Source organism: Bos grunniens, chromosome 2 (assembly GCF_055505025.1).
Source record: "Bos grunniens cultivar Pamir isolate PY7600 chromosome 2, Bosgru_T2T1.0, whole genome shotgun sequence".
Classification (NCBI taxonomy): Eukaryota; Metazoa; Chordata; class Mammalia; order Artiodactyla; family Bovidae; genus Bos; species Bos grunniens.
In genome coordinates, this window is record NC_141166.1 from 52376173 (window position 1) to 52403228 (window position 27056).

General features: G+C 36.8%; 1 protein-coding gene across 1 annotated transcript in view; it reads left to right on the top strand.

Moving 5' to 3' along the window:
- Positions 1 to 27056, top strand: part of DNAH7 (dynein axonemal heavy chain 7) — a 259815-nt gene that overhangs the window by 202029 nt on the left and 30730 nt on the right. Inside the window, 8 exon segments of the mRNA XM_086366894.1 lie at positions 2520 to 2653; positions 3388 to 3723; positions 8225 to 8351; positions 9293 to 9487; positions 13700 to 13792; positions 20438 to 20614; positions 21323 to 21484; positions 23611 to 23811. Coding sequence (XP_086223020.1) covers positions 2520 to 2653; positions 3388 to 3723; positions 8225 to 8351; positions 9293 to 9487; positions 13700 to 13792; positions 20438 to 20614; positions 21323 to 21484; positions 23611 to 23811 — 1425 coding nt within the window.

Sequence of the window (27056 nt, forward strand, 5' to 3'; positions counted from 1 at the left end):
CTTGAGATCCCTAGAGTGTCTTATTGCTTCATTATTTTTAATTGCTGGGATTGATTAAAGAGGGATTAGAAAACATAGTGAGGCAGTTACTTGCTTTCATTTACAAATTAAAATACTTCCTCTTGATCTTATTTTTAGGATCTTTTATGTACCTTTTGCTTTCAAAAGTACCCAGGGGATGATACTGTGCTGCTATAATTCATTTGAATCTAAATGAAAATGAAATTTGAAGCCATATTTGTATGGTTTTAAATGTTTGTTAGCAAAATGGCTAGATTTGCAAAATCTTGATGTCAAAAGATCTAACATGAATGGGATATGAATGAATACCTCCTTGTGTCTGAGGTAAAAGTTGTCAAACAGACATTTCTCTGAGCACTGTGACACTGGTTTGGGGATTGAAACGAATGTAATCTGTATACTTGGTTTCTCAGCCTAACAGGGAAAATATCTTAGAAACATTAATGGTAATTTTTCCATGACTAAATTCTGAAGCAGTAGAGAGTTGCATGACAACATTTAATCATTTTTAATCGCTCAATTTAAAGGAGTGTTGCTTATTACTCCATATAAATGTATGATTACAAGTGCCTATGTAATCACACTTAGTGGAATCCAAGGCCTGCCATGGGGCAAGCTGGGGGAGAGGTTTAATTGGAAGACAGTACCGTGGAGAAGGTGCCTGGTTGTGTGTGGAGGAGGGCGTCACCCTCACAGGGGTACATCAAGGAGCTGTTTTACACTTCCTGCTCGCAGGTAGGAAATTTCTCACAAAAACAGAATTACTCTGTCTCCAAAGAGGAAATAATTCTCTTACAAGGAAGGTGGGAAAACACAAGTTGTCCCAGCTCAGCAGTCAGGGCTGAAGCATATGCAGATGGTTTATAGTCTGCGTGTCTGAGATTTCACAGTCAGTTCAAGGTAGGTACATTGAAAGGCATGTGAAAGGGAGAAGTGGAAAGTGATGCTCAGGACACAGGTGCAGACCTTAATTCAAGACGTGAAGGCAGAAGACTGCACAATAGATGCTTAAAAAAGCAGGGGAACAAGGGAGGTCAAATTAAGCCAAGATCAGGTGTTTATTGGTTTATGGATCCATTGGTGACCAGAGCTAGAAAGTTGCTATAATTTATTGCTGTGAGTATTGATGGGTATGTCGAGGCAGGAATGAGAGCAGATTGTAGAGGGCTAAGGAATGAAGTGAGGCAGAAACAAAAGAATATACAAATAACATTTTCAGTTATGCATTTAATAGTTACGAAGGCACAAAGAGAGATCCTTCAAGAGCTGAAGGAGATTGTGTGGATGATTTGTTTTTTGCTTTTTACAAAGAGAGACCTAAGCATGATTACTTTCCCACTTATAGGAAAGACTCAGGAGAGAGGTAACTTTAAGACTCAGGCAGCAGAGACCTGTGTGTAAGAGCCATTAAATGCTGAGATGAAGCAGGGTTAGCGGACTGCATCTTGAGGGATGCTGGTGAACTGTGTATTCCTTTGTTCATAACAGTGGCTGAGTATCATATTGTAACATGATACAATATAATGTGCTATATTGTGATATGATTATATTATAGTATGTTGTGGTTGCTGTTGTTGTTTAGTCACTAAGTTGTGTCCAACACTTTGTGACCCCATGGACTGTAGCCCACCAGACTCCTTCATCCACGGGATTTCGCAGGCAAGAATACTGGAATGAGTTGCCATTTCTTTCTTCAGAGGATCTTCCAGACCCATGGATTGAACCCTGGTCTCCTGCTTGATAGGCAGTTCTTTTCCCGTGAGCCACCTGGGAAGCCCCTAGGTTTTTCTGAAATATCTTAAGGAAAAATCCAAACGAACTTTTTGGCAAACCTAATATATACTCATGACAAGTCATCACTGTGTTCTTTTTTCTCTTATATCTGTTTGTTTCTCTTATCTCCTCTGCTTTTGGACACCACAAGGCTCCTTAAAACATAAATCAGCTGGTCCAGCCAATATGTAGGTTGGCCTGCAGCCTGATTCTGACTGATTTTAGGATTAATGGGTTGTCAGAAGTTGGACGAATTTGAAATAACAATTAACTGATCACCAAACACAACTCTCTGAAGTATTACATTTATGACCATGAGAAACTTTTGCAGGTTTTTAATTCAACAATCCAGTTTGCCTATATCCTTAATCACAGTCTCCACAAATTTACCTTTCATATATACTGTGCTCAGTCACTCAGTCATGTCTGACTCTGTGCAACCCTATGGGCTGTAGCTCACCAGGCTCCTCTGTCCATGGGATTTTTCAGGCAAGCATACTGTAGTGGATTGCCATTTCTTCCTCCAGGGGATCTTCCCAACCCAGGAATTAAACCCACATCTCCTGCGTTGCAGGTGAATTCTTTAGTGCTGAACCATCATGGAAGCTCCTTCATGTATACTACTATGAGATTAGAGTCAACTTTAAGATTAGAATTTGAAGCATATAAGCAGAGGCTTTCTCAACAGAAATATTGATGCAATTGTTGTTTACTCTCATTTACAGGTGACGCTGTTAAACTTCATGATCACTTCTGAGGGGATGCAGGATCAGCTTTTGGGAATTGTGGTAGCACGAGAAAGGCCAGATCTTGAAGAAGAAAAGCAAGCCTTAATATTACAAGGAGCTGAAAACAAAAGGTTTTATACATTATAAAATACAGAATTATTCTTAACTTGTTTCAAGATCACTTAGAATCAATTAAAGTACATATTAAAGATCTACGTTGTTAGGTTTAATAAGTGCATTGAATGAAAAGATTTGAGTGGAAAATAAAAGGTATTACAGTCTATATGTTAATTTGGAAAATTGCATTGCAGAGTATATTTTTACATACAAGTTCTCAGGCACTGAAAGGATTAGAAGGCCTGCCACAAGTCAAGGCAATGTATTTTCAACTATTCCACGAAGTTTTACCACAGAAATGTTAGTATTCATTATGTAGCTGAGGATACCTGTTTTTACTGGAGCATAGTCTGAATGAATATGTTGCATATCACTTTCTGCTTGTAATATCTATATCATAGGTAGAAAGGGTAATGCCCTATAAGTCATGAAAAATTTCAGAAAATAAATGGAGTGATACTTTCTATTCAGTTGGGAGCTGAGCTACTTGATGGCGGAGTAGATGGCTTACTATCTCTCTCTAGTTACCACATAAATGATCATTAGAAAGAGAAGTGGAGCAGAAAGGCCTGTCTTTTTGACATTTTGCAAGATAAGAAATTAATTATATGGCATCACCGTTCCGGATATTTGTCACAATGTGATGTATTTCTTTAGATTACATGCTCTCTGTTTCTTATAAAAGAATATATACATGAAGTGATTTTTAATGATTTCTTCTTCTGAGAAATATTTTTTTTTATTCCAGGCAGTTAAAAGAAATAGAAGACAAGATTTTAGAAGTTCTTTCATCTTCGGAAGGCAATATATTAGAAGATGAAACTGCCATTAAGATATTATCTTCCTCCAAGGCTTTGGCTAATGAGATTTCTCAAAAGCAGGAAGTAGCCGAAGAGACAGAGAAGAAGATTGACAGCACCCGCATGGGCTATCGACCTATTGCCGTTCATTCCACCATCCTGTTTTTTTCTATTGCTGATTTAGCAAACATCGAGCCCATGTACCAATACTCACTGACCTGGTTTATTAACCTTTTCATCCTGTCTATTGAAAATTCAGAGAAGTCAGAAATTTTGTCAAAAAGGTACGTAAAAGCAATACTAATTAATACAAATAATAACTAATGCATGAAATGTAGTAATTGGTGGCCTTCACTGTTGTTTCAGCATGGTGTTCACCTTACAGCCATATAGCTAGAATGCACTTGATTAATCATTGGAACAGAAATAAATTTGAGGGTTAGACATTGAACAGATGTGTCCAAATTCAGTCTGCCAGGAAATTGTTTACAGAGATATGGGATTATAATGTAATACTGAAAAGAGGAAGCGTTATTCATCATTTGCAAAATGTATTTATGATTGGAGGTATGGAAAGAGGAAGTAATATCCCTAAAAGATACAATTCTTACTTTCTGTGAGCTTGCATTCCAAAAGTTACAAATTCACATTTTAATATACACATATATAAAACTGACAGATAAAAAAGTTTTAAAAAGCACTCTGCTGCGATTGTGATATTTGTTTTCATAAATACCTATTTTTCTGTTGGCTATTGAAATAAGTAATGGAATAGTCTATGAGAGAATAAAAATTTCATTTTTTTTGTTGTCAGTGAGATATACTTTAGCTCAGTTAAAACATGTTTTTAATAGAGTCTAACATTAAATTATTTCTTGAACAAGATAATAATTACAATCTTTGCCCTTTATAACTTTATTGATCAACACAGAGCTAGATACTTCAGTTTTCTAGCTGTTCATACTCACAAAGGAAAGTCAATTTACTAATATCATTCACATTTAAGAATTACCTTTTAGAAGTCCGAAATGCTCATCTCCTAAGTCTAAAGTGAACTCTTTCATTTATCATGGTAAAATTTTGCTAAATTTTAAATATTCTTAGACTGAATAATCTTTGGTTAGTATCATTCATTATTTTACAAGCCTGTATAGGAGACTAATGAAGGTGTAACACTGACACTTGGCTTAGCAAACGACTTTTCAAATACCTGCCCATGAGAAAGAGAAGAAAGGGAGGAAGAGGATATCTTTAGGGAAGGAATGCATGATGGTAGAGTTTAAAAGTTTCTCTTTATATTATGAAATTTGAAAATATTTCTCTCAGTATCTGACATTTTCAAGGTGCGCAAGGATTACTGAAATACAGAAAACAGAAATTTAAGTGACCTTTCTTATGAAAGTTCCCAGCCATTTGCATTATGTTACTTACTTGAACAAGCATGTCTGGCTTTCACATTAGATTCTGAGTTCCCTGAGGCAATAATTTTTTTTAATATTCCTAGAATCTAGAACTTATCACAGAGCTAATCACATAGAGTGACACAGTAAATGATGTTCTGCTTTTCATTGCAGTTCTTAATTTCTATCTTGATTAAAACAAGACTACCAGAGTATTATCATTTTAATTAATTTAAAATCTGTTGGAGTCTAGAGAAAAACTGATTTTTCTCTTAAAGACCTATTTTGTATATAAGTTTTATAAATTTGGACAATTTTAGACTTTTAAAATAGTTACTGGTTCCTTTACTATCTCATTTATATGAAATTAGTATTTACTCACAGATATGATATCTCTTTCTTCATAACTATAATATAACCCCTTACAATTTATAGAAAATCAAATTCTTTTACCCAGATGTAAGATTTGAATGAAGTCCAGAAAACAAAATGTGCCTTTTTCTTTTTAGTTAAAATCCTTTCATTTGGAAACAATGAAAATCATATTTATGACTACAGTGATCTTAAAAATATAATTCTGGAACCAAAGAGTAAATATTAAAAAGTACATTTGAAAACTTTGAAGTTATTACTATACATAGAGAAACATGCAGAAATCAGAAGCATTTGCAAAATAAAATTTTATGTGAGCACACCTGTGTAACTAACACCCAGGTCAAGACATAGGACATTATCAACGGCCCAGAAACCACTCCGTGTCCCCTTCTAGTCACTATAACCCACATCCCCCCAGGTAATCACTGTCCTGACTTTTCAATGCTAGAGATGAGTGTTGCCTAATTTAGAATGCTATTTAAATGGAATTACATGGTCTGTGCTCTTTTTTATCTGACATCTTGCACTTAACATTGTGTTTGTGAAATTTATATTTTTGCACAGTGCAAAGAAGTGGTTTATTCACTTTTATTGTTAAATATGGATGCATTCCCTATGCTTCTATATTGTTGGGGAAGTGTAAAAGCAAATCTTCTCCCAATCCAGAAAATTTCTCCACAAAGTAGTTGAGAAAGAAAACAATTTTTTACTGATTAAGTATTAAATTAGAATGTGATCTGCATCACCAGCAGCAGTTCACTAAGAGAGTACAAAGACAGAAATCTAACTTTCCCGACTTTAGCAAACTGGCTTCATCCAGAGGAAAAACAAATGTCTTATCTTTATGATAGGATGTAGTTTGGCAGCTTAGAGTCAGGTGCCCATGAAGTTAGCCCATGAAAATGGCTCTCAGATCTTTAGAAGGGACATTCCTGGGTCGTAAAGTTGACAAAAAGCCTACCTATATTTCAAAGAGAAGGTACTTATAATTTTAAACTTTCAAAAGTAAATGCTCTAAGGAAAAAGAGGAGAGGGAAATCTCGTCTTAACATTTTCAGTATAAAAAGATTGGGCCTCTTATTTTTATTTGTCCTTTCACTATACCACAAATTTTTCATTCATCCTACTGCTGAGGACATTTGGGTAGCTTCCAGTTTGGAGCTGTTATGAATTTTTGCTGTTTTGTACACTCTTGTATGTGGCTTTTGTATGTACATTTATCTGGTAAGTACATATCCAGGAGTGGAATTAATCATAACAGAGTATATATATGTTTAATTTTAATAAATATTGCCAAATAGAATTCCAAAATGGCTACCACAAGGGAGACTCTACTAGTAATCTTGTTTAATCTTCCTTTTTTTATTTTTAAGTAAAAAGTAGGAGGAAGCAAGATCTCATTCAGAAATTAGAGTTCTCATAGAAATCATTTTTTTATTTGTCAGTCATTGATAAAAATCAGATAATCTGTTAAATATGTACAATTTTTACTTATCAATCATACCTCAATAAAGCTGGACAAAAAAACATTAGGTAACCTGTGGTCTCTGGGCAATGATTAGTTTATAGCTAAAACAAAAGCATAGGAAGGATATGACTATTAACAGTAGACTACTAAATTGTTGGAGAATCTTAATATTGGTCTAAAATTATTTCTAATTTTCTTTCATGAGAGATAAAAATATCTTTTTTTGTTTGTATTCTGATAGTTACTATTCATAATAATTATTATTTAATAATACCAAACATATGTTATAACTAAATATATAAATATTATGTATATACTATGAAATAACCATAATAATTGGAATCATCTGTCTTTATAAAATTTTAATGCATTCGAATTTATTATGGAAAATAAATAACTGTAGCAAAAAAATACAGAAACAAAAATCTAACTAGAATATAACTTTATTACAGGAACCACACTGAAATCAATCTCTCTGACTCTCACTCTCAAAAATACATGCAAGATCACATATGCCTGTGTGCACACACAGAAATTTTTCTTTCCCTTCTACTTCTGTCAAGATAATTTTCCCATGTTATTAAATATTCTTTTGAAATATAATTTTTAGCAGCTGTACAATATATTTTTAATGAATGCACCATAATTTTCTTCATAATTTTCTTATTGTAAGATTTGCAAGTAGTCTCCAGCTTTTGTATTATAAATAACACAGTAATAAATATAAATGTCACCATCATCAATTTTTTCCTTTGGCTAAATCCCCAAATTAGAACAAATGTGTTCACTTCTTTCAGATTCTTGATATAAATTCCTTTTCTGTAAGGTTATTCAAATGAACAAATTCATCAGAGGGAGCATGAATACCTTAAACACTGTATCACACATCAGCATTGAAAATAATAATTTTTCTCATGTTAAGGCTTACTATGAATACCAATCACACAAGTTAGCATTTACTAGGATGTTGTTAGTTGCAAATATTGTGATTATTCATATTTCTATGACTTGTCTATGTGGTAAATAAAAATGTAGTTTATCGAGTTGTATTATTAGTCCAGCTTTTATGGATTTATAAACAGAGTAGCCTTCGTCTAAACTTAATTTAATAAAGAAACTATTAACTTTAGTCTGTTCATTTATAATAATATATCATATAGAACATATGTAAAAGTTTATGAAATATGGAAATCCAGTATTACCCCAAGAAATGTTTTATAGTTTTAAATAGTCCAAAAACTGTTAAATGTAATAGATTAATATACCATGCATTGACCTTTTTTCCAAAAGGAAGATTAAGTTTTGTAAAAAAAAGTCAGTTGATGGTAAAAATGCAATTCTACTGAAGTATTCCTACATTGTGTAACTCTCAAATTGGTGCCCCCAGTTAATGAGAATCCTTGATTTGTTCTGGGAATAATTAACCAGAAAGTTTATTAGAAAAACACACATCTAAATGGTTTATAATAGGTCTCCCCAAGAGCATTTTTTGAGAGAATAATGCATTTTTATTTATTTACTTTTCTTTCTGTTGACCCTTAGGCTTCAAATTCTCAAGGATCACTTCACTTATTCCCTTTATGTTAATGTCTGCCGATCCCTCTTTGAAAAGGATAAACTACTTTTTTCCTTTTGTCTAACTGTAAATCTGCTGATACATGAGCGATTGGTCAGTACTGTTTTAATTTATGGGGAGAAAGTATTAATGTGAATTCATTAATTTATGAATTTGTGTGGGAATATATATAAAAGGATTGTTAGTAGTTAGCAATTATTATAGTGAAGGCAAGATATCACAACTAGACTGAATTTCACAGAGGTGAAAAATAAATTAAGCAGAATTCCTTATGTAACTATTACTACTTAAATTTTTGTATGGTTTAGCTTAAAATAGTTTCTGTCAGAATCTCATATATAAGGATGCATATAAACTTACTAAATGTATTGATATATGTATCCCAAGTAATAGGATAAATGGTCATGTTTTTAGGAACTTTTGCAAGTTTGTCAAAGCTAACCATTGGGCTTAACAATACCATTCAGTAATTTTAGCTATGTTTCAAATCTGTTTACTTAAAATATGGGAAGCGCTTTAAGAATGGAAGAGAGGTGTGTAAATTCATTATTTTATACACATGTGTTTAAGCTTTATTAAGTTCATATGGCAAAGTATTAGTTGAATTTTGAAGAAACATTTTAGTATTTCTTGCAAAAATTTCATAGCAGTAACTCATTATATTTTATAGAAAATAATTGAAAACATGGCAGATACATGGCTTTCTGTCTTCCCACAACTTTTACAGACAATAAAACTCTTAGCATTTTGGAAGGCATATATTAAAAAAGAATAAAATTCAGATTTCCATGTTTAGATCAGAAATTCTGGAGGAAAATTATCAAGTAGCTCTCTAAAATGGAACTATTTTGAAAACTAGTTATAATGAATACATTGATTTCTTATGAATCAATACTGACCTATACCAATAACTAGAATTTTATGGGGGACTATTTGAAACTTGAAAATCAGTCAATTTTTTTTAAATGGTTGTAAGTTACCTGTGTATATGATGAACTCATTTCTGACTCTTCACGCTACTTTGTTTTCCAAAGATTAATAAAGCTGAGTGGAGATTTCTGTTAACTGGTGGCATTGGCCTGGATAATCCTCATGCCAACCCTTGTACATGGCTTCCTCAAAAATCTTGGGATGAAATATGTCGACTGGACGATTTGTCTGCCTTCAAAAACATTCGTCGGGAGTTTATGCGCTTAAAGGATGGATGGAAAAAAGTATATGACAGTTTGGTATGCTTTTAACTCTCTTGCTTGTTTCAAAGTTTTTAAATGGAGAAAATAATGTCAAATAATTTATTCTTGTCTGTAAGTAAGCATTAAACAGCTCGTCAAATATAATGTTTCGATTAGGCTATCCCCACTTTCTAATTGGTACTGTTTGTACTTCTCTTTAAATTCCATGGAATCTGTAAAGATGCAAAAAAGTTGCATGGTCCTTAAAAGTATTCTTTTTGGATTTTCATGCCAGGTTTTTATTATCAACTTAGGCTTTGGCAGTCATAATGGCAGATGACTTAAAATTTTATAGAACAGGTTTTGTTTAGATTTTCTGAACACAGGGCACAAACTAATAAATATTTTTGTCATTTGATGAGAGGGAAAAAATAATAGTTCCCAAATAATTTTCATGAGACCTGATCTTGCTAGTTGGAGATTACTGTAGCTAACATATGCCATGATGCTCAGTTTCCCTTCTGGAATATAAACAAATTGTTGCCTTCCTTCACTTTTTTCCTTAGCACAAAGGCTAACATTGTGATTCCCGGTTAATTTTTTCTAGTGTTTCTACTTTTTTGATATTTTTCTTTCCTTGGGCTTAATATGCAACAGTTCTTTTGGGGGGTGGGGGTTGGAGGGGAGAAAAAGCAGGATGCATAGAGAACACTTTGGTGACCTGTTTATTGTACTATACATGATAGAATGTGTCTGCACATGAATTTAAATATTTTGGTTTGGATCTCTTTTGGATTGATCCTTGTTAATAATAAAAATACTTTTTCCAGAGGCAAATATGTTTTTGTATGTAGTTGAGTCTAGTTTAAATAGAAATTTCCCTATGCTGAAGCATGGAGATTTCTGACCTGAGATACTATAGCTTTCCCAGCTGTTTCAAAAACACAAGGGTCTTATTTTCCCATGTGTATTCCTCCTCTTGGGATCTTGATACATCTCTTCTTGCATATTTGTAATAACATTCTTTGGCTGCTTCTTTACATTGTGTGTGTGGCGGGGGGAAGGGGAAGGAACGCGCATGTGCTCAGTCGCGTCTAACTCTGCAACCTCATGGACTGTAGCCTGCCAGGCTCCTCTGTCCTTGGAATTTTCTAGGCAGGAATACTGGAACAAGTTGCTATTTCCTACTCCAGGGAATCTTCCTAATCCAGGGATCCGACTTGAGTCTCTTGAGTCACCTGTATTGGCAGGTGGATTCTTTACCACTGTGCCACCTGGGAAGCCCCTTCCTTAATATACACATTTGAAAATATTCCTTTCTTGAAAAGGTATCAAAATTTATCAAAATAAAAAGTAATGCATAGCCTTCGTTGTTTGCAATAAATGTTTATTTTTGTAATAGATAATGAGAGTAGTTTTTGCTGACTATATAGAGCTTCTCCATCTTTGGCTGCAAAGGATATAATCACTCTGATTTCGGTGTTGACCATCTGGTGATGTCCATGTATAGAGTCTTCTCTTGTGTTGTTGGAAGAGGGTGTTTGCTATGACCAGTGTGTTCTCTTGGTAGAACTCTGTTAACCTTTGCCCTGCTTCATTCTGCACTCCAAGGCCAAATTTGCCTGTTACTCCAGGTGTTTCTTGACTTCCTACTTTTGCATTCTAGTCCCCTATAATGAAAAGGACATCTTTTTTGGGTGTTAGTTCTAGAAGGTCTTGTAGGTCTTCATAGAACCATTCAACTTAAGCTTCTTCAGCATTACTGGCTGGGGCATAGACTTGGATTACTGTGATATTGACCGGGAGCTGACTGTGGCTCAGATCATGAACTCCTTATTGCCAAATTCAGACTTAAATTAAAGAAAGTGGAGAAAACCACTAGACCATTCAGGTATGACCTAAATCAAATCCTTTATAACTATACAGTGGAAGTGAGAAATAGATTTAAGGGACTAGATCTGATAGACAGAGTGCCTGATGAACTATGGACAGAGGTTCGTGACATTGTACAGGAGACAGGGAGCAAGACCATCCCCAAGAAAAAGAAATGCAAAAAAGCAAAATGGCTGTCTGAGGACGCCTTACAGATATACCCATTTGAATGCAGAGTTCCAAAGAATAGCAAGGAGAGATAAGAAAGCCTTCCTCAAGGATCAATGCAAAGAAATAGAGGAAACCAATAGAATGGGAAAGACTAGAGATCTCTTCAAGAAAATTAGAGATACCAAGGGAACATTTCATGCAAAGATGAGCTCAATAAAGGACAGAAATGGTACGGACCTAGCAGAAGCAGAAGATATTAAGAAGAGGTGGCAAGAATACACAGAAGAACTGTACAAAAAAGATCTTCACGACCCAGATAATCACGAAGATGTGATCACTCACACTCACCTAGAGCTGGACATCCTGGAATGTGAAGTAAGGTGGCCTTAGGAAGCATCACTACGAACAAAGCTAGTGGATGTGATGGAATTTCAGTTGAGCTATTTCAAATGCTGAAAGATGATGCTGTGAAAGTGCTGCCCTCAATATGCCAGCAAATCTGGAAAACTCAGCAGTGGCCACAGGGCTGGAAAAGGTCAGTTTTCATTCCAATCCCAAAGAAAGGCAATGCCAAGGAGTGCTCAAACTACTGCACAATTGCACTCATCTCACACGCTAGTAAAGTAATGCTCAAAATTCCCCAAACCAGGCTTCAGCAATACATGAACCATGAACTTCCAGATGTTCAAGCTGGATTTAGAAAAGGCAGAGGAACCAGAGATCAAATTGTCAACATCCAATGGATCATGGAAAAAGCAAGAGAGTTCCAGAAAATCATCTATTTCTGCTTTATTGACTATGCCAAAGCCTTTGACTGTATGGATCACAATAAACTGGGGAAAATTCTGAAAGAGATGGGGATACCAGACCACCTGACCTGCCTCTTGAGAAACCTGTATACAAGTCAGGAAGCAACAGTTTGAACTGGACATGGAAGAACAAACTGGTTCCAAATAGGAAAAGGAGTACGTCAAGGCTGTATATTGTCACCCTGCTTATTTAATTTACATGCAGAGTACATCATGAGAAATGCTGGGCTGAAAGAAGCACAAGCTGGAATCAAGATTGTCAGGAGAAATATCAATAACGTTAGATGTGCAAATGACACCACCCTTATGGCAGAAAGTGAAGAACTAAAGAGCCTCTTGATGAAAGTGAAAGAGGAGAGTGAAAAAGTTGGCTTAAAACTCAACATTCAAAAAACTAAGATCATGGCATCCGGTCCCATCACTTCATAGCAAATAGATGGGGAAACAGTGGGAACAGTGGCTGACTTTATTTTTCTGGTCTCCAAAATCACTACAGATGGTGATTGCAGCCATGAAATTAAAAGACGCTTACTCCTTGGAAGGAAAGTTATGACCAACCTAGACAGCATATTCAAAAGCAGAGACATTACTTTGACAACAAAGGTCTGTCTAGTCAAGGCTATGGTTTTTCCAGTGGTCATGTATGGATGTTTGAATTGGACTATAAAGAAAGCTGAGAGCTGAAGAATTGATGCTTTTGAATTGTGGTGTTGGAGAAGACTCTTGGGAGTCCCTTGGACTGCAAGGAGATCCAACCAGTCCATTCTAAAGGAGTTCAGTCCTGGGTCTTCATTGGAGGGACTGATGCTGAAGCTGAAACTCCAATACTTTGGCCGCCTGATGCGAAAAGCTGACTCATTTGAAAAGCCCCTGATGCTGGGAAAGATTGAGGGCAGGAGGAGAAGGGGACGACAGAGGATTAGATGGTTGGATGGCATCACCAACTCAATGAACATGAGTTTGGGTAAACTCCGGGAGTTGGTGATGGACAGGGAGGCCTGGCGTGCTGCTTTTCATGGAGTCACCGAGTCAGACACGATGGAGTGACTGAACTGAACTAAATGAGAGTAGTTAGTTGGCAGGGTTTGAAATGCCTTTGGAGAAATAATGGGAAAAATTCTCCTAATGCACATTTATTGTAGTAACAGGAAGCATTTGTGCTATTGATTAATGTTCATATTGACACTAACCTACTTATTTAATGTCTTAGTTTTGATTTTATGTGGCAGTTAAAATTTTCTTTTTATTTCTTATTTCATAGCTTTGCCCCAACCTAATAAAATTTACATTAGCATTCTTAATTTCATTTAATCATTTTATGTTTTCTTTAAACTCAATTTAAAAGTCAAAATACTGGGTTTTTGGGGTTTTATTAAGTCTTCCAAATAATATTGAATTATATCCACTGTCATTTTAGGAACCACATCATGAGGTTTTTCCTGACGATTGGGAAGATAAAACGAGTGAGTTTCAACGGATGCTTATCATTCGTTGCTTGAGGCCGGACAAGGTAAATGCTGTCTTTGGAAGCTGCTCAGTGAATTCCAGACCTTCCTAGCTCCACATACCAGCCAAACATGTGTTTCCTTAAGTAATCCTTGGGGGTGGGGTGGTAAAGGAGTCTGCAGGAAATAACCCCAATTCCCTCTAATGCAGTCATTTTGTAAAAAGTGTGTATTTATTATAACTGTATTAAATTAGTAATTAACCAGATTATGTTTAATAGTTTATTTATGTTACAGCTCTTCCTGTTATCCCTGGAGAAGGGAATGGACAATCTACTTCCTTTACATTTTTGTTCTTACTGTTTTGATGAAATTGGTCAATGTTGTTTACATGAAGCTGATTTACTACACCTTCTGTTTCCTCAAATGCTATCCTGTACATAGTTCTTTATCGGCTTTTGGAAAGCTAGTAGAATATTGTTTTTAAGATGTTCATAATCGCTTACCACAAAGGAAAATGTCAACACTATTAATTTTCATTTCTTTAAGTAATAAATTATATAACCAGTGGATCAGCTGACCTGTCATATCAACAAATGAGAGCACTCACTGATGTCCTCATTTGTATTATTAAACTCTATTTAAAAAAACAAACTATTCACTTAAGTGTAAAGACACGTATCCACAGAGATATCCACATAATTCTGAGGACCTGTAGACATTGGGAATGTTGGAAGAAAAACTGAAAATATATTCTAATTGTCCACTGTTACTACTCGAGTAAAAGTATACATAATTACTTCAAAATTTACTGTATTCACAATTTGAGTTGCTAAGGATATAAAATAATGCTTCCATTCTAACAGCAATAGAAAGATCAACACTTGTATGATGAAGACAGTCTTTATTTTTAAAAAAAATTTTCTACACATCAGTGATAATACAAGATAGAGGCATTCTTTCCTCTGTAAGTCAGGGTCTGTTCGATGAACACTTGTCATTCTTTCTTGAATTGGCAGTGTGGCCTTAACCAAGGGCCAGAGTATCCATTAAGCATAGAACCTCGGGTCCATGATACTCTTAGGAGTTCATGAAAGTAAAATGAGAAAATATACCAGTCTGTTATATTTTAATTATACAAAAACAGTTGAAACATACATTTTTTCTATTTATTGATGGAAGAAGGGGTCCACAATGTGCCAAGGGTCCCTGAATGTCATAGTGCTGCCCAGCTTTTAGATGTTGGAAATAGTTCTCATTGTTGATCATTATTTAACTGCAGCTTGGGGGCCCTTTTAAAAATAAATCTTCACTGAAACTATTAGTGTTAAGCCTCAGAAGTTTTCACTGCAAATATTAAATATGAAAGAATATGAAATAGTTCAAACTTGTCTAATATGACTTCTTCCTTTAAAACTTTTTTTTAATTTTCAAAGATTTTTTACTTTGTTTTCTAAGATAAAAACTGTTACACTAAATGGCTCTTTGTGTACCATTAACCTTCTTCCCTCAATATTTGACAGAGAAGTTTCTGATCATAGTCTATATTGTTTAGTTAAAAGTGATTAATGAGCTGTTTCCTAACTGCAGCAGTTTCATCTATAAATTTCTTTTCCCCAGTTTGTTTTTAAAAATTTGACATTTTAATCTGAAAATACATTGAGTACCAAATAGATCAAATATTATTTTCCATAGTCACTCTCTTTTTCAAGTGAGTATGAGGGAGCTGGGAAATTTAGATATTCAAGCTGAGGGACTTTTGTTCATTTTTTGAATCAGTCGAGATTAATCTTACAGTCCTACTTCTCTTAACTCTGTTAACTCCTCTGCAGAATGCTTTAGCACTGTGTGTTGTAACTTTTTCTTATATGTTTACATGTCTCCTCTAGAGTTTCCTTTGCATGGGTGGAAGAGTGTAAACACTAATACTTCTCAGCAATATTCCTGGTTCTCTCCTGTGTATACTCGAGGTGGGGGCATTGTGGCCATTAACCTTGTTTTGGCCAGTAAAATGTGAACAAAAGTGTCAGGGTGGAAGCATTTAGCTATCATTGTGAGATTCTCCAGAATATTCCTCTTGCCGTCAAAATTGTGGAATCACATGTTGATATTTAAGTGCCATAAACAGGCTGGAATGCTGAGTCAGAGCAGGGAGAGTTTGTTGCCTGGACACTCAGATGACTTTTCTGAGATGGTAAGCTTTTGTTGTGTTAAACCACTGAAATCTTGAAGCTGTTTGCTACTATAGCATAGTTCAATTTATCCTAAGTTAGCTAGTTACCATTTAGTTAATTACTCTACTATCATACCTGTAATCCTTAATATATAAATAATTATCAGATTTCCTTGGTGGCTCAGATGGTAAAGAACCCACCTGCAATGCAAGAGACCTAGGTTCGATCCCTGGGTTGGGAAGATCTCCTGGAGAAGGGAATGGCTACCCACTGCAGCAGTATTCTTGCCTAGGAAATCCCATGGACAGAGGTGCATGGAAGGCTACTGTTCATGGGATCACAAAAGAGTCAGACATGATTGAGTGACTAATACTTTTTGGACATCTTTCATGGGTCAGATGGTAAAGAAACTAGTTACCATTATCTATACCATCATACCTACAATCCTTAATATAGAAATAATTATTAGTATGCTCTTTTATTACTTGCAATCTCAAACCCTTCAATCTTGCTGTTACCAGGTACTTTAATTCCTAGTCATAAATCACTGATTTTGGAACTATGTATTTAAAAATGATATATGACTATAGTATTATGCTTTGAAAAGAATAATTTTCCAAAGTAAAAATGGTATTAGCATGCCAGAGAAAGGAACAGTGCTATATAAGGCTAACAATTGGGCTGCTGCTGCTGGTGCTAAGTCACTTCAGTCGTGTCTGACTCTGTGCGACTGCAGCCTACCAGGACTGCAGCCTACCAGGCTCCCCCGTCCCTGGGATTCTCCAGGCAAGAACACTGGAGTGGGTTGCCATTTCCTTCTCCAATGCATGAAAGGGGAAAGTGAAAGTGAAGTCGCTTAGTCGTGTCCGACTCTTAGCGACCCAATGGACTGCAGCCCACCAGGCTCCTCCATCCATGGGCTTTTCCAGGCAACAGTACTGGAGTGGGGTGCCATTGCCTTCTCCCAACAATTGGGCTAGTACTACATAAATAGATTTTATTTCTTTGCTATCTGTAAGTCATGAGATATATATCTCCACTAGGGAAATCTGTAATTGTTTGATCTCTAATATAAAATATGTATTATTTGTCACCGTAGTTTTTTTCTGTCTCCTTTCCACGGCTCTCCCTTCAAAAACCGACTCCATCCCATGGTAAGCAGCCACAAATGCTAGGTTCTCTAATGCCGTAGTTTGGAAAAATGTAAAAGATTTTCACTAAACCACCAGTAGGAAAAATGAAATGTTTGCACTTTCCTTGGATTTCAATAGTTTATACTGCTTTATTGACAAAAGCATATCAGATGTATAAATACTGAGGTATGGAATGTTTTGAGCCCATTTACAAAATGAAGAGCTTCTGGCCAGTTTTCTCCTTCTGGACTGTAAACAAAAAGCAAATTAAACAGCTTTTAATAAGAAACTTGTCAAATATAAGCTAGTATGTTTCTCTAACCTCAGATAAATCTTGTAGGAACTTGAAAGACACAGAAAAACATACATAGAAGACCACAAACTTCTTTTCTGCCTTTGGGAAGATGGGTTCCTAAATTAGTCTGTAATTTTTGTTCCTGACAGATTTTATTTTATAGTTCTTACACTTGCATAATCAGATTGCAGAAGCAAACCCAATTCCATCACCTTCCAAATTGAATAGCTTGCAGTTTCATTTGCCTCAGAAGTTACTGTTTAGTCTTGGGAACAGCTGGTCTCATTCAGTTGTTTTTTTGTTTTTTAATTTTTGTGTTGACTATTGTGTTTTAATTTTTTTAATTGGAGGAGAAAATTCCATGGACAGAAGAGCCTGGCAGGCTACAGTTCATGGGGTCACAAAGAGCTGAACACGACTGAACGACTAACACACACACACACACACACACACAACTGTTTTACAATGTTGTGTTGGTGTTTGCTCTATAATAGCATGAGTCAGCTATAAGTATACATATATTCCCCCTATCTTGAGCCTCCCTCCCCCCGTCCCACCCCTCTAGGTCATCACGGAACACCAATCTGAATTCTCTGTGTCATACGGCAGCTTCCCGCTAGCTAGCTATTTTACACAGGGTACTGTATATATGTCAATCTACTCTGAATTCGTCCCACCCTTTCCTTTTCCCACTGTATCCACAAGTCCACAATTTCTATGATCTTATTCAGTTTTAATGTTAAAAATAAAACAATGAAAATTATCATTTGAGCACCCCTAACTGGGTCTTCCTGTACTACGAGAGGACTCACTTCCCATCTGCCATGTTTGCACAAATTCAGTGAATGACCCCGGCCTGAAACACTCAGAGCTCAGACTTCCTAAAAGTGAAACCATGTACTTAAAAGCCATGTGCTTTCGATTTGTTGTAAAATTATAATTCAGTGAAGAGGTTAGCCTTGAGAGGAGAGAGGTTATTAAAAACTATTTTGTTTTTCTTTGTTAATTGTTATTGTTCTTAACCTAGGGAGAAAAGACAGCCATAGGAAAAGAATAATAGGGAAAAGGGCAAGGACAAGGCCTGAGACAGGAAGTGAGGATATTTTCAGTTTTCTACCATCAGCTTGATATCTGTTCCCATTCAAAATATCTGAAACATGAAATAATTTCCTTGGAATAGAAACTTTATGCATAGGTGAATTTATTGTTCAGTAATATTTTTTAGAATTTCTATAATTAGAGTCCCACCTTCATAAAAGAGAACATCCTAATTTATTCATTTACACAGTAGATTTTTATTGTATAGGAACAATATATGAGTAATCTCCTTAGGTATATCCATGCCATTGTGGCATTTACACATTTGTTATCACTCTTCTATACCTTTCTGTAGTTTTAAATTTTGTATTGATGTACAGTTGACTTAGAATATTGCATTAATTTTTGGTATACACCAAAGTGATTCAGTTATACATATATATATATATGTTCATTTTCAGATTCTTTTTCATTATGGTTTATTATAGGATATTGAATATAGTTCCCTGTGGTATAGAGTAGGATTTTGTTGTTTATCTGTTTTATATACAGCAGTGTGTATCAGCTAATCCTGAACTAATTTATCCCTCTCTCACCTCCTTTCCTCTTTGATAACCATAACATTGTTTTGTATGTTTGTGAGTCTGCTTCTGTTTTGCAAATAAGTTTACTTGTATCGTATTTTAGATTCCACGTGTAAGTGATAGCATATGATATTTGCCATTCTCCAACTTCACTTAGTGTGATAATCTCTGGCTCCTCCATGTTGCTGCAAATGGCATTACTCCATTCTTTTTTATAGCTGAATAGTATTCCATTGTACATATGTACTACATCTTTTTGAAAAGTTTTAATTTTGTATTGGAACATAGCTGGTCCTACCACTTCATGGAAAGTAGATGGGGGAAATTTTGAAACAGTGTCAGATTTCTTTTTGGGGGGCTCCAAAATCAATGTGGATGGTGACTGCATCCATGAAATTAAAAGACACTTGCTCCTTGGAAGAATAGCTGTGTCAAACCTAGACAGTGTTTTAAAAAGCAGAGGCATCACTTTGCTGACAAACGTCCATATAGTCAAAGCTATGGTTTTTCCAGTAATGTATGGATGTGAGAGTTTGACCATAAGGAAGGCTGAGTGCCAAAGAATTGATGCTTTCAAACTGTGGTGTTGGACAAGACTCTTGAGAGTTCCTTGGACTACAAGAAGATCAAACCAGTCCATCCTAAAGGAAATCAGTCCTGAATATTCATTGGAAGGACTGATGTTGAAGCTGAAGCTCCGATACTTTGGCCTCCTGATGCAAAGAGCTGACTCATTGGAAAAGACCTTGATGCTGGGGAAAATTGAGGGCAAGAGGAGAAGGGGGTGACAGAGGAAAAGAGATTAGATGATATCACTGACTCAATGGACATGAGTTTGAGCAAACTCAGGGAGATGGTGAAGGACAGAGAAGCCTGATGTGCTATAGTTCATGGGGTTGCAGAGTCAGACACAACTTAGCAACTGAACAAAACAACAACATAGCTGATTAACAATGTTGTGATAGTTTTGGGTGGATATGTACCACATCTTCTTTATCCATTCATCTGTCAAGGGACATTTAGGTTGGTTCCATGTCTTGGTTATTCATACCTTCCTGTGTTTGAATGAATCTAATTGTGGAGACATTAAAAACATTTAAGTAAAGATATTTAAGTAAAGATATTCCTTCACTGTTTCTTGTCTCCCAACCCTCACACACAACCCTCACACACTTAGTCTTTCTTTCCCTCTCTCCCTGTTTCTCAATACACACATTTACCTGCACATATATCTACATCAGGACCAACACTGTTTTTAAGGTATATTATGTATATATGTATATGTATATATATCACCCACCTTTTATTGTTTAAATAATGTATACTTTCCATCTAAAAGACAACTGTGCCTTTGACTCTTTATCAATGGTTACAAATACACAAACAAATGGACAGTCTTTTGTTATAAAATACCTTTGAATATAAGTTTTTAAGGTTTTAGGCAGATTTCAAATATTCCTTCAAATCCTTTCTTTTCCCTTTCTAGGTTATTCCAATGCTGCAAGAATTTATAACCAACAGATTGGGGCGTGCATTCATTGAACCACCCCCATTTGATCTCTCCAAGGCATTTGCAGACAGTAACTGCTGCGCACCCCTGATATTCGTACTGTCTCCTGGAGCGGATCCCATGGCTGCCCTTCTGAAATTTGCTGATGATCAGGTACCTTAAAACTCTATTGTTTTCAGCTGCTTGTGTCAATAAACTGTGGCTATTCAGACAGGGCATTCTCCTCTACTGCTCCCATAACTCAAGGACCCTTCTACTGTGGCATTCAGATGGTAATTGTTCTAGAAATAGATGGGAGTCACAGACACCATCTCCCAAAAGTGTAGATGAATAAGGATATAGGAGAAATGAATTCCAGGCAAACATTCCCACAGATTTCCTTAAATGAACTTGAATGGAAATTAGAGGCTATAGGCATTTTTACCTGAACTTTATGCAAGTAACCAAATTAGTTAAGATATAATTATTCAAAGATCTGGAGGAGACTGGGGTAAGTTCATCTCTTTATTCATAGTTTTCAGCTTTGAATTTTAGGAGTTGCTGCATGGTAGCAGGGCTGGTCCATCTCCTCATATTGAAAGTCTGTTTAACTTTTTTCTGCCTCTGATCTCAGCAATCAAAGACCCTACAGGATGTTTTGTTCGTTGCCATGACTGTTTCCTTCATGCTCTGGCTTGTGTTGTATCTGTTTATTGGCTTCTTAATCAGGAAAAGTTTTCTAGAGCTGTGTGTGCTTGGGAGCTCTGAGGGATGCAGCATGATTAAATTTTAATGTATTTAATATGAGCATTTCCTGTGATGATAATATTGATTCTTCTTCAAAATTTGATTTTAAATGACATCTTCACTATCCTCATACAGGGATACGGAGGAACAAAACTTAGCTCTTTATCTCTTGGTCAAGGCCAAGGGCCCATAGCAATGAAGATGTTAGAAAAAGCTGTCAAAGAAGGCACATGGGTTGTTCTTCAGAACTGTCACCTTGCCACCTCTTGGATGCCAACCCTCGAGAAAGTTTGCGAGGTAAAAATGCAAGCTTATTTTGATGAGATGGTCATCTCCCAGTGTAGTTAGTGATGCATATACCATTTAAATAACTCCACTCCTGTCCTGTGATTTGTGGGTTGCAGGTTTAGTGGCCTGGCTGGATTTTAGGGGAGGTGGGCTCAAGTTGGGAGCGGGAGGACAGCCCATGGCCAGGCCTTGCCTAATTCCTCCTACTAAGGGCGAGTTCTCATCCCATGGGTCAGAAATATCCTTCATCCAGAGGCACAGCCTCAAAGATAAGAATAAACCACAGGGCAAATAGAAAGCAATTTTTTACAGCAGTGGAGCAAAAACAATGAAAAAAGCTTTTCGGGGGAAATTCATGTGGCCCCTCTAAACTGGAAGGCTTCAGGATGTAACTTTTCTGAAATTCACTTGTCACCCACACAGCCTGTCACTCTGCCACAAAGGCTGAATCTGAAACCAGAAGAGCACTCCTCCCACCCACCTGTTGTAGTGGGTCATGATACTTCCCTCTCTTTGTGGTCAGAGATTCCAGAAAGAAAACCCCATGTAGCTCAGCTGAGTAAATAGAAAACCTGGCACTTGGTTTCAACAGAGAAAAATGTGTCCAAATAATTACCCATGACTCTAGCCCTCTCCTCACTTCCAGTCCTTCAGGCTTAAACTGATAGAACTTGCATTATCCAGACATCCACCTGACGCTGAGGAGCAGACTGTGGTGTTCTTTATGCCACTTGTCACCATTTTGCTTTGTCTGTCTCCCACTAGAATGTAAGCATGCACTGTTTTTGTTCCCTGGTTTACCTCTAGCACCTTGAATAATGCCTGGCTCATGGGACATAATCAGTCAATAATTACTGAACTTGTGAATGAATAATGCTTCACTGCTTAGAGCCTTTCCGTGGCTTTCCATTGTGTGAAGACAACGTTCATGCCCCCATCATGGTTTCTTCATCTGAGCATTGCCTGCTTCTCAGGCATTTCTGTCTTGACTTCTGTGCTCCAGCCACTTGGCCTTTTTTTCACGTTCATTGGGAGAACATGCTTTCTTGAGAATGTAGGCCTCCATAATAAATCTTATTTCTATCTGAAAAACTTCTTTAGTATTTTTTGCCTTACTAACATCTTCTCATGCTTTAGGCCTTATATTAGAGGCTTTATGTTTGTGCCTCTTTCCTCACAGTTCCTCTGTCTCTGGGCTGTTCTCTTGGCCTGTCAAATCATATCATATACCCATTAGAGAGTCAATGCAAGAGACAAGAGCTGCCTTCAATGATGAGTGAAGTTGACCCAAAGTCCCATGAGTCATGCCACCTAAGTCACCAGGCATAGGCCAGCCAGCAGGAGAAAAGGATGGCACCTTCACTGTTCATTAAAAAGCATCCTTCCAATCTCCCCACCCACCCCTTTACCACATGAATGCTCAAAATTTTTTTTTACTGATAGAGATTTGCAATTTAAAAAGCACAGATATGACTGACATGGACAGTTTGGAGGAGTTAGTGAAACAGGAGAGAGGGAAAGCCCGGTGATATTATTCCAAGGCCTGATAGTGCCTTCACAACAGTCATGAGCGTTCTGTCATCCTTTATCCTCCTAGCAGGCCTTACTGTCCCCATAAACAAGTATCACTAATAATGGTGTGGTTTAGTGCTTCAGGATACACCAGTTATTGTCTTTCAAACCTCCCCCTTTTTGTTCATCCCTCCTTGGCTTAATATTGATTTATCTGAGTGTGTGGCTTATTCTCACAGCTTGGCTACAGCAAGAGGACATCATTCTTAATATGGCTCTGGGGCAGAGAAGTATTTCTATAAATATTTCAGCAACAGCAGTGAAGACACAAGATTTTTTGAATGTCTTAGTCTTTGTCATGGCCAACTCTGAATTATGTAATACCTTTGTAAACTTTATGGTCATGTGTTTTAATTGTATCAGGGAGAGTGGCAACCCGCTGGGCCTTCCCAGTGACGTATGTCCTTTCAGTGGCAGTATTAGATTTTAAGGCTTTTGCCTTCAATTGCAGCAGTAACCCCTATTTTGTACAGCTGTTTCCTCCCACTTCTGGCCCACATGATCCAGAGATTTTCCTTCCATTTTATGTATCTTATATATCTGACTTTTTGTTTTTGTTGCAGGAGTTAAGCATAGAAACAACGCATCCAGATTTCCGAATTTGGCTGACAAGTTACCCATCTCCAAATTTCCCCGTGTCTGTGCTGCAGAATGGAGTGAAAATGACCAATGAAGCACCGAAAGGTTTACGGGCCAATATCATTCGCTCCTACCTCATGGACCCGATCTCTGACCCCGAGTTCTTTGGCAGCTGCAAAAAGCCTGTTAGTAATGGCTAAGTCTTGTTACCTCAGCCCCGTAAAGCAACTCAAGTGGCCCCCGGTGGTCCTGGATGTGTGTGCTGAGTGAAACTGCAAATTAAATAGGCCTCGTGCACTGCGGTGCAGTTGGTTTTGATTACTGATTATTGACTGTGCCGAAGTCAATTTTATTAATATTTTATTTTAATCTTACCACTAGGCTCATTCCTGCTCAGCTGATATCTAGTGGGGTATTATTAATTATGCAGCCTTCTATTTAGAAAGTCAGCTGCAAGCCATTCGCCATACAAATCTGCAAGGTTGGAGAATCCTGTTTCAGGATATTAGCTGAGCCCTTTGCTATTTGAAGCCATATCTTTAAATTAAAACATAAAAATATTTCCTCCATATAACTATAATGAGAGCCAAAATGATTTTACTCCCTGATTGATGGGACTCATAAGGGTCCTTTTTTTTTTAGCATCACCAGGCAGGCAGGGAAGCCACCCACTGCTTTCATGATTAGAATTCTGTGTGTGAATGTCTGTGACCTAAAATTGTTTCTCAGTGTTTTGCCATAATTAAAAATGGAAGAACTTCTTTTTAAGAGGGTTATGAACCTTGGTAAGTTTTTGCCATTAAAAAACCCACACTCTTGATGTTGGAATATGTTTTAAATACACATCAAAAGAAAACATTAAGAATAAAGAAGTGCTTTCATTAAACAAAAGTCTGGGGTAATAAAAAAAGGGGAGCCCATATTTAAATGTAAGTCAGACCCTTATAGTTCAAGCCCTGCTGTATGACAAACTTTTGTGTTGATTTGGCCCAGAGAGAGCAGGTTACTCCCAGGTAGGTGATGAGGGCATTTCTGCACGTGATAGCTAGACAGAAGCCCTTTTGCAAAATGTCACTCCCTTCCTTCTAGATCCATAGGTCTCTCCGATAGTTGTCACAAACATGAGAAGTCCAGACATTTATGAACTGAAATTCAAACCAAAAATCTCAAATGCCGAAACAGCACACCATAGTTCATATATTTTAGTTTTTCATTTGGAAATAATTTTAAACTCACAGAAAAGTTGCAAATATAAAAGTAATATAAAGAACAGCCCTGTGCCCTTTACTTATATTTGCTTCCTGTTAACATGTACCATCTGCAGGAAAGTTAGATATGTCACTGCCCTTTATTCCTAGATAAATATTTCAGTCTTCTTATTTCTTAAGAATAGAGATATTACCTTATCCTATTACAGTTATTATTGTAGTATTATTTTAGCAGGGATACACTATTGTATCTAATCTACCCAAATTTGTGTTTGTGTCCCAAATTTGTCAGTTGATGAAGTAATGTCCTTTAGAACATTTTCCCTGATTTACCAGGGGATCGGTTCAGAGTTAGGATCACAGTTAGTTGCCATGGCTTTTTTGTCTCCTTTAATCTGGACCATTACCTCAGCCTTCCTTTGTCTTTGATGGCCCTGACATTTCTGAAGAATTCATCTCCCTGGACTATTTTTAATAGAACATGTCTCACTCCTTGAGATTAGTTTTAGGTTACAAGTTCCGAGCCCCAGTGTGACTGGGGTGAAGTCATGTCCTCAGAGGCATGACTGGGAGGCATGCAATGCCCATTTATCTCTCACTGATGATACTAATTTTGATCCCCCAGACGAAGTGTGGTCTGATTTCTTCACTCTATAATAACTGCTTTGTCCCTTGCAACGAATAATCTGTGAGAAGACACTTTGGATCATGAAGATATCCTCTTCCTCATCAAAATCTACCTGGGACCCAGATTTAGTAGTCAGTGATAATTCTTGCTGGACCCACTTATTTCCTCTGGTGATTCCAACTCCAGAACTCCCTCCGCATTTGACACTTGACATGGGGTTGTCAGCAGCGGCCTTCCCTTCTATCTCATCTATTTATCTTTTATAGGTGTGAACTCATAAATTCTTTACATCTTCTCCAGTGGTTAGTAATTCATTACTATTCCTAAGGTTTTTGCTCAAGTTTTGTCCAGAATTGGTCAGCAGGAGCTGCTTTTGTCCTTGTTATAGGTCCCGTTGTTTATTACTATTATTTCTCTTTCTGTTATAAGCTGCTCCAGGCTGATCTGTACCCCAGTCTTGGAACCAGCCATTTTTCTGAAGAGCGCTGGTTCCTGTTTCATGGGGAATGGTATCAGAGACCAAGATTTGGGTGTTAGACATATAGCATTTATTGTCTGTAGTTCTTATCCTTTTAGAGAGAACTTTGAAATATATACATGTAATCACAATATGTGTATGCAAATCTACATACACACATATAGTGCATACAGACAACCCCATGCACACACAGACATTCATATACATGTTTTAGAAGTAACAAGTTCCTACAATACCTCCAATTTCTGTTGCTCTACCCTGGGTTCTTTTCAGCTTTTCCTCATTCCATATTCACATGTCCCTTCTTCAATGGTGAGAAGCCTGGCTCCCACCTCAACACATTTATTGATTTGCTCAGTTCTCTAATATATCCAGAAGAGTTGCAGAATCAGCACAGCATGTTTAACTTTGCTTCTCCCCACTCTGTGGTTAAACTTATGCTCCTTTCCGCTCGTCTCACACTTTCCCTTTCAATTTTATTCCATGGGGGCAACCTTCACCCTGCCCTTGTTTAAAACTTTGGGCAGTCTCCTGGCTTTCCTGATTAGTGTCAGGTAATTAAATGATCTAGAGTCATTTTAAACTGCAGAGCCAGTCTTGAATCAGAAGTCAGAAGGTGCAACATGATATATTAATTGATATTTCAACTTTTATTAAAAACAGGTTTCTACTCTCTAGTATCTCACCTTGAGCCTGGTGAGGCTTCATACCATAGGGGAAAAAGGATAGAGTTGGCATCTTTCTCTTTTTTTGTTGAAGTGTAGTTTATTTATAATACTGTGCTAGTTTCAGGTATACAGCAAAATGATTAAGTTTTTTTCAGGTTACATTCCATTGTAGGTTATTATAATGAATATAATTCCTAAGTGCTATATAGTAAATCCATGTTGTTTATTTCATGTTTGAAAGTGAAAGTGTTAGTCACTCAGCCGTATCTGACTCTTTGTGACCCCATGGACTGTAGCCCACCAGGCTCCTCTGTCCATGGAATTTCCAGGCAAGAATACTAAAGTGGGTTGTATTTCCTTCTCCAGGGGATCTCCCCCAGGGGTCACACCTGGGTCTTCTGCATTGCAACCAGGTTCTTTATTATCTGAGCCACCAGGGAGATTTATG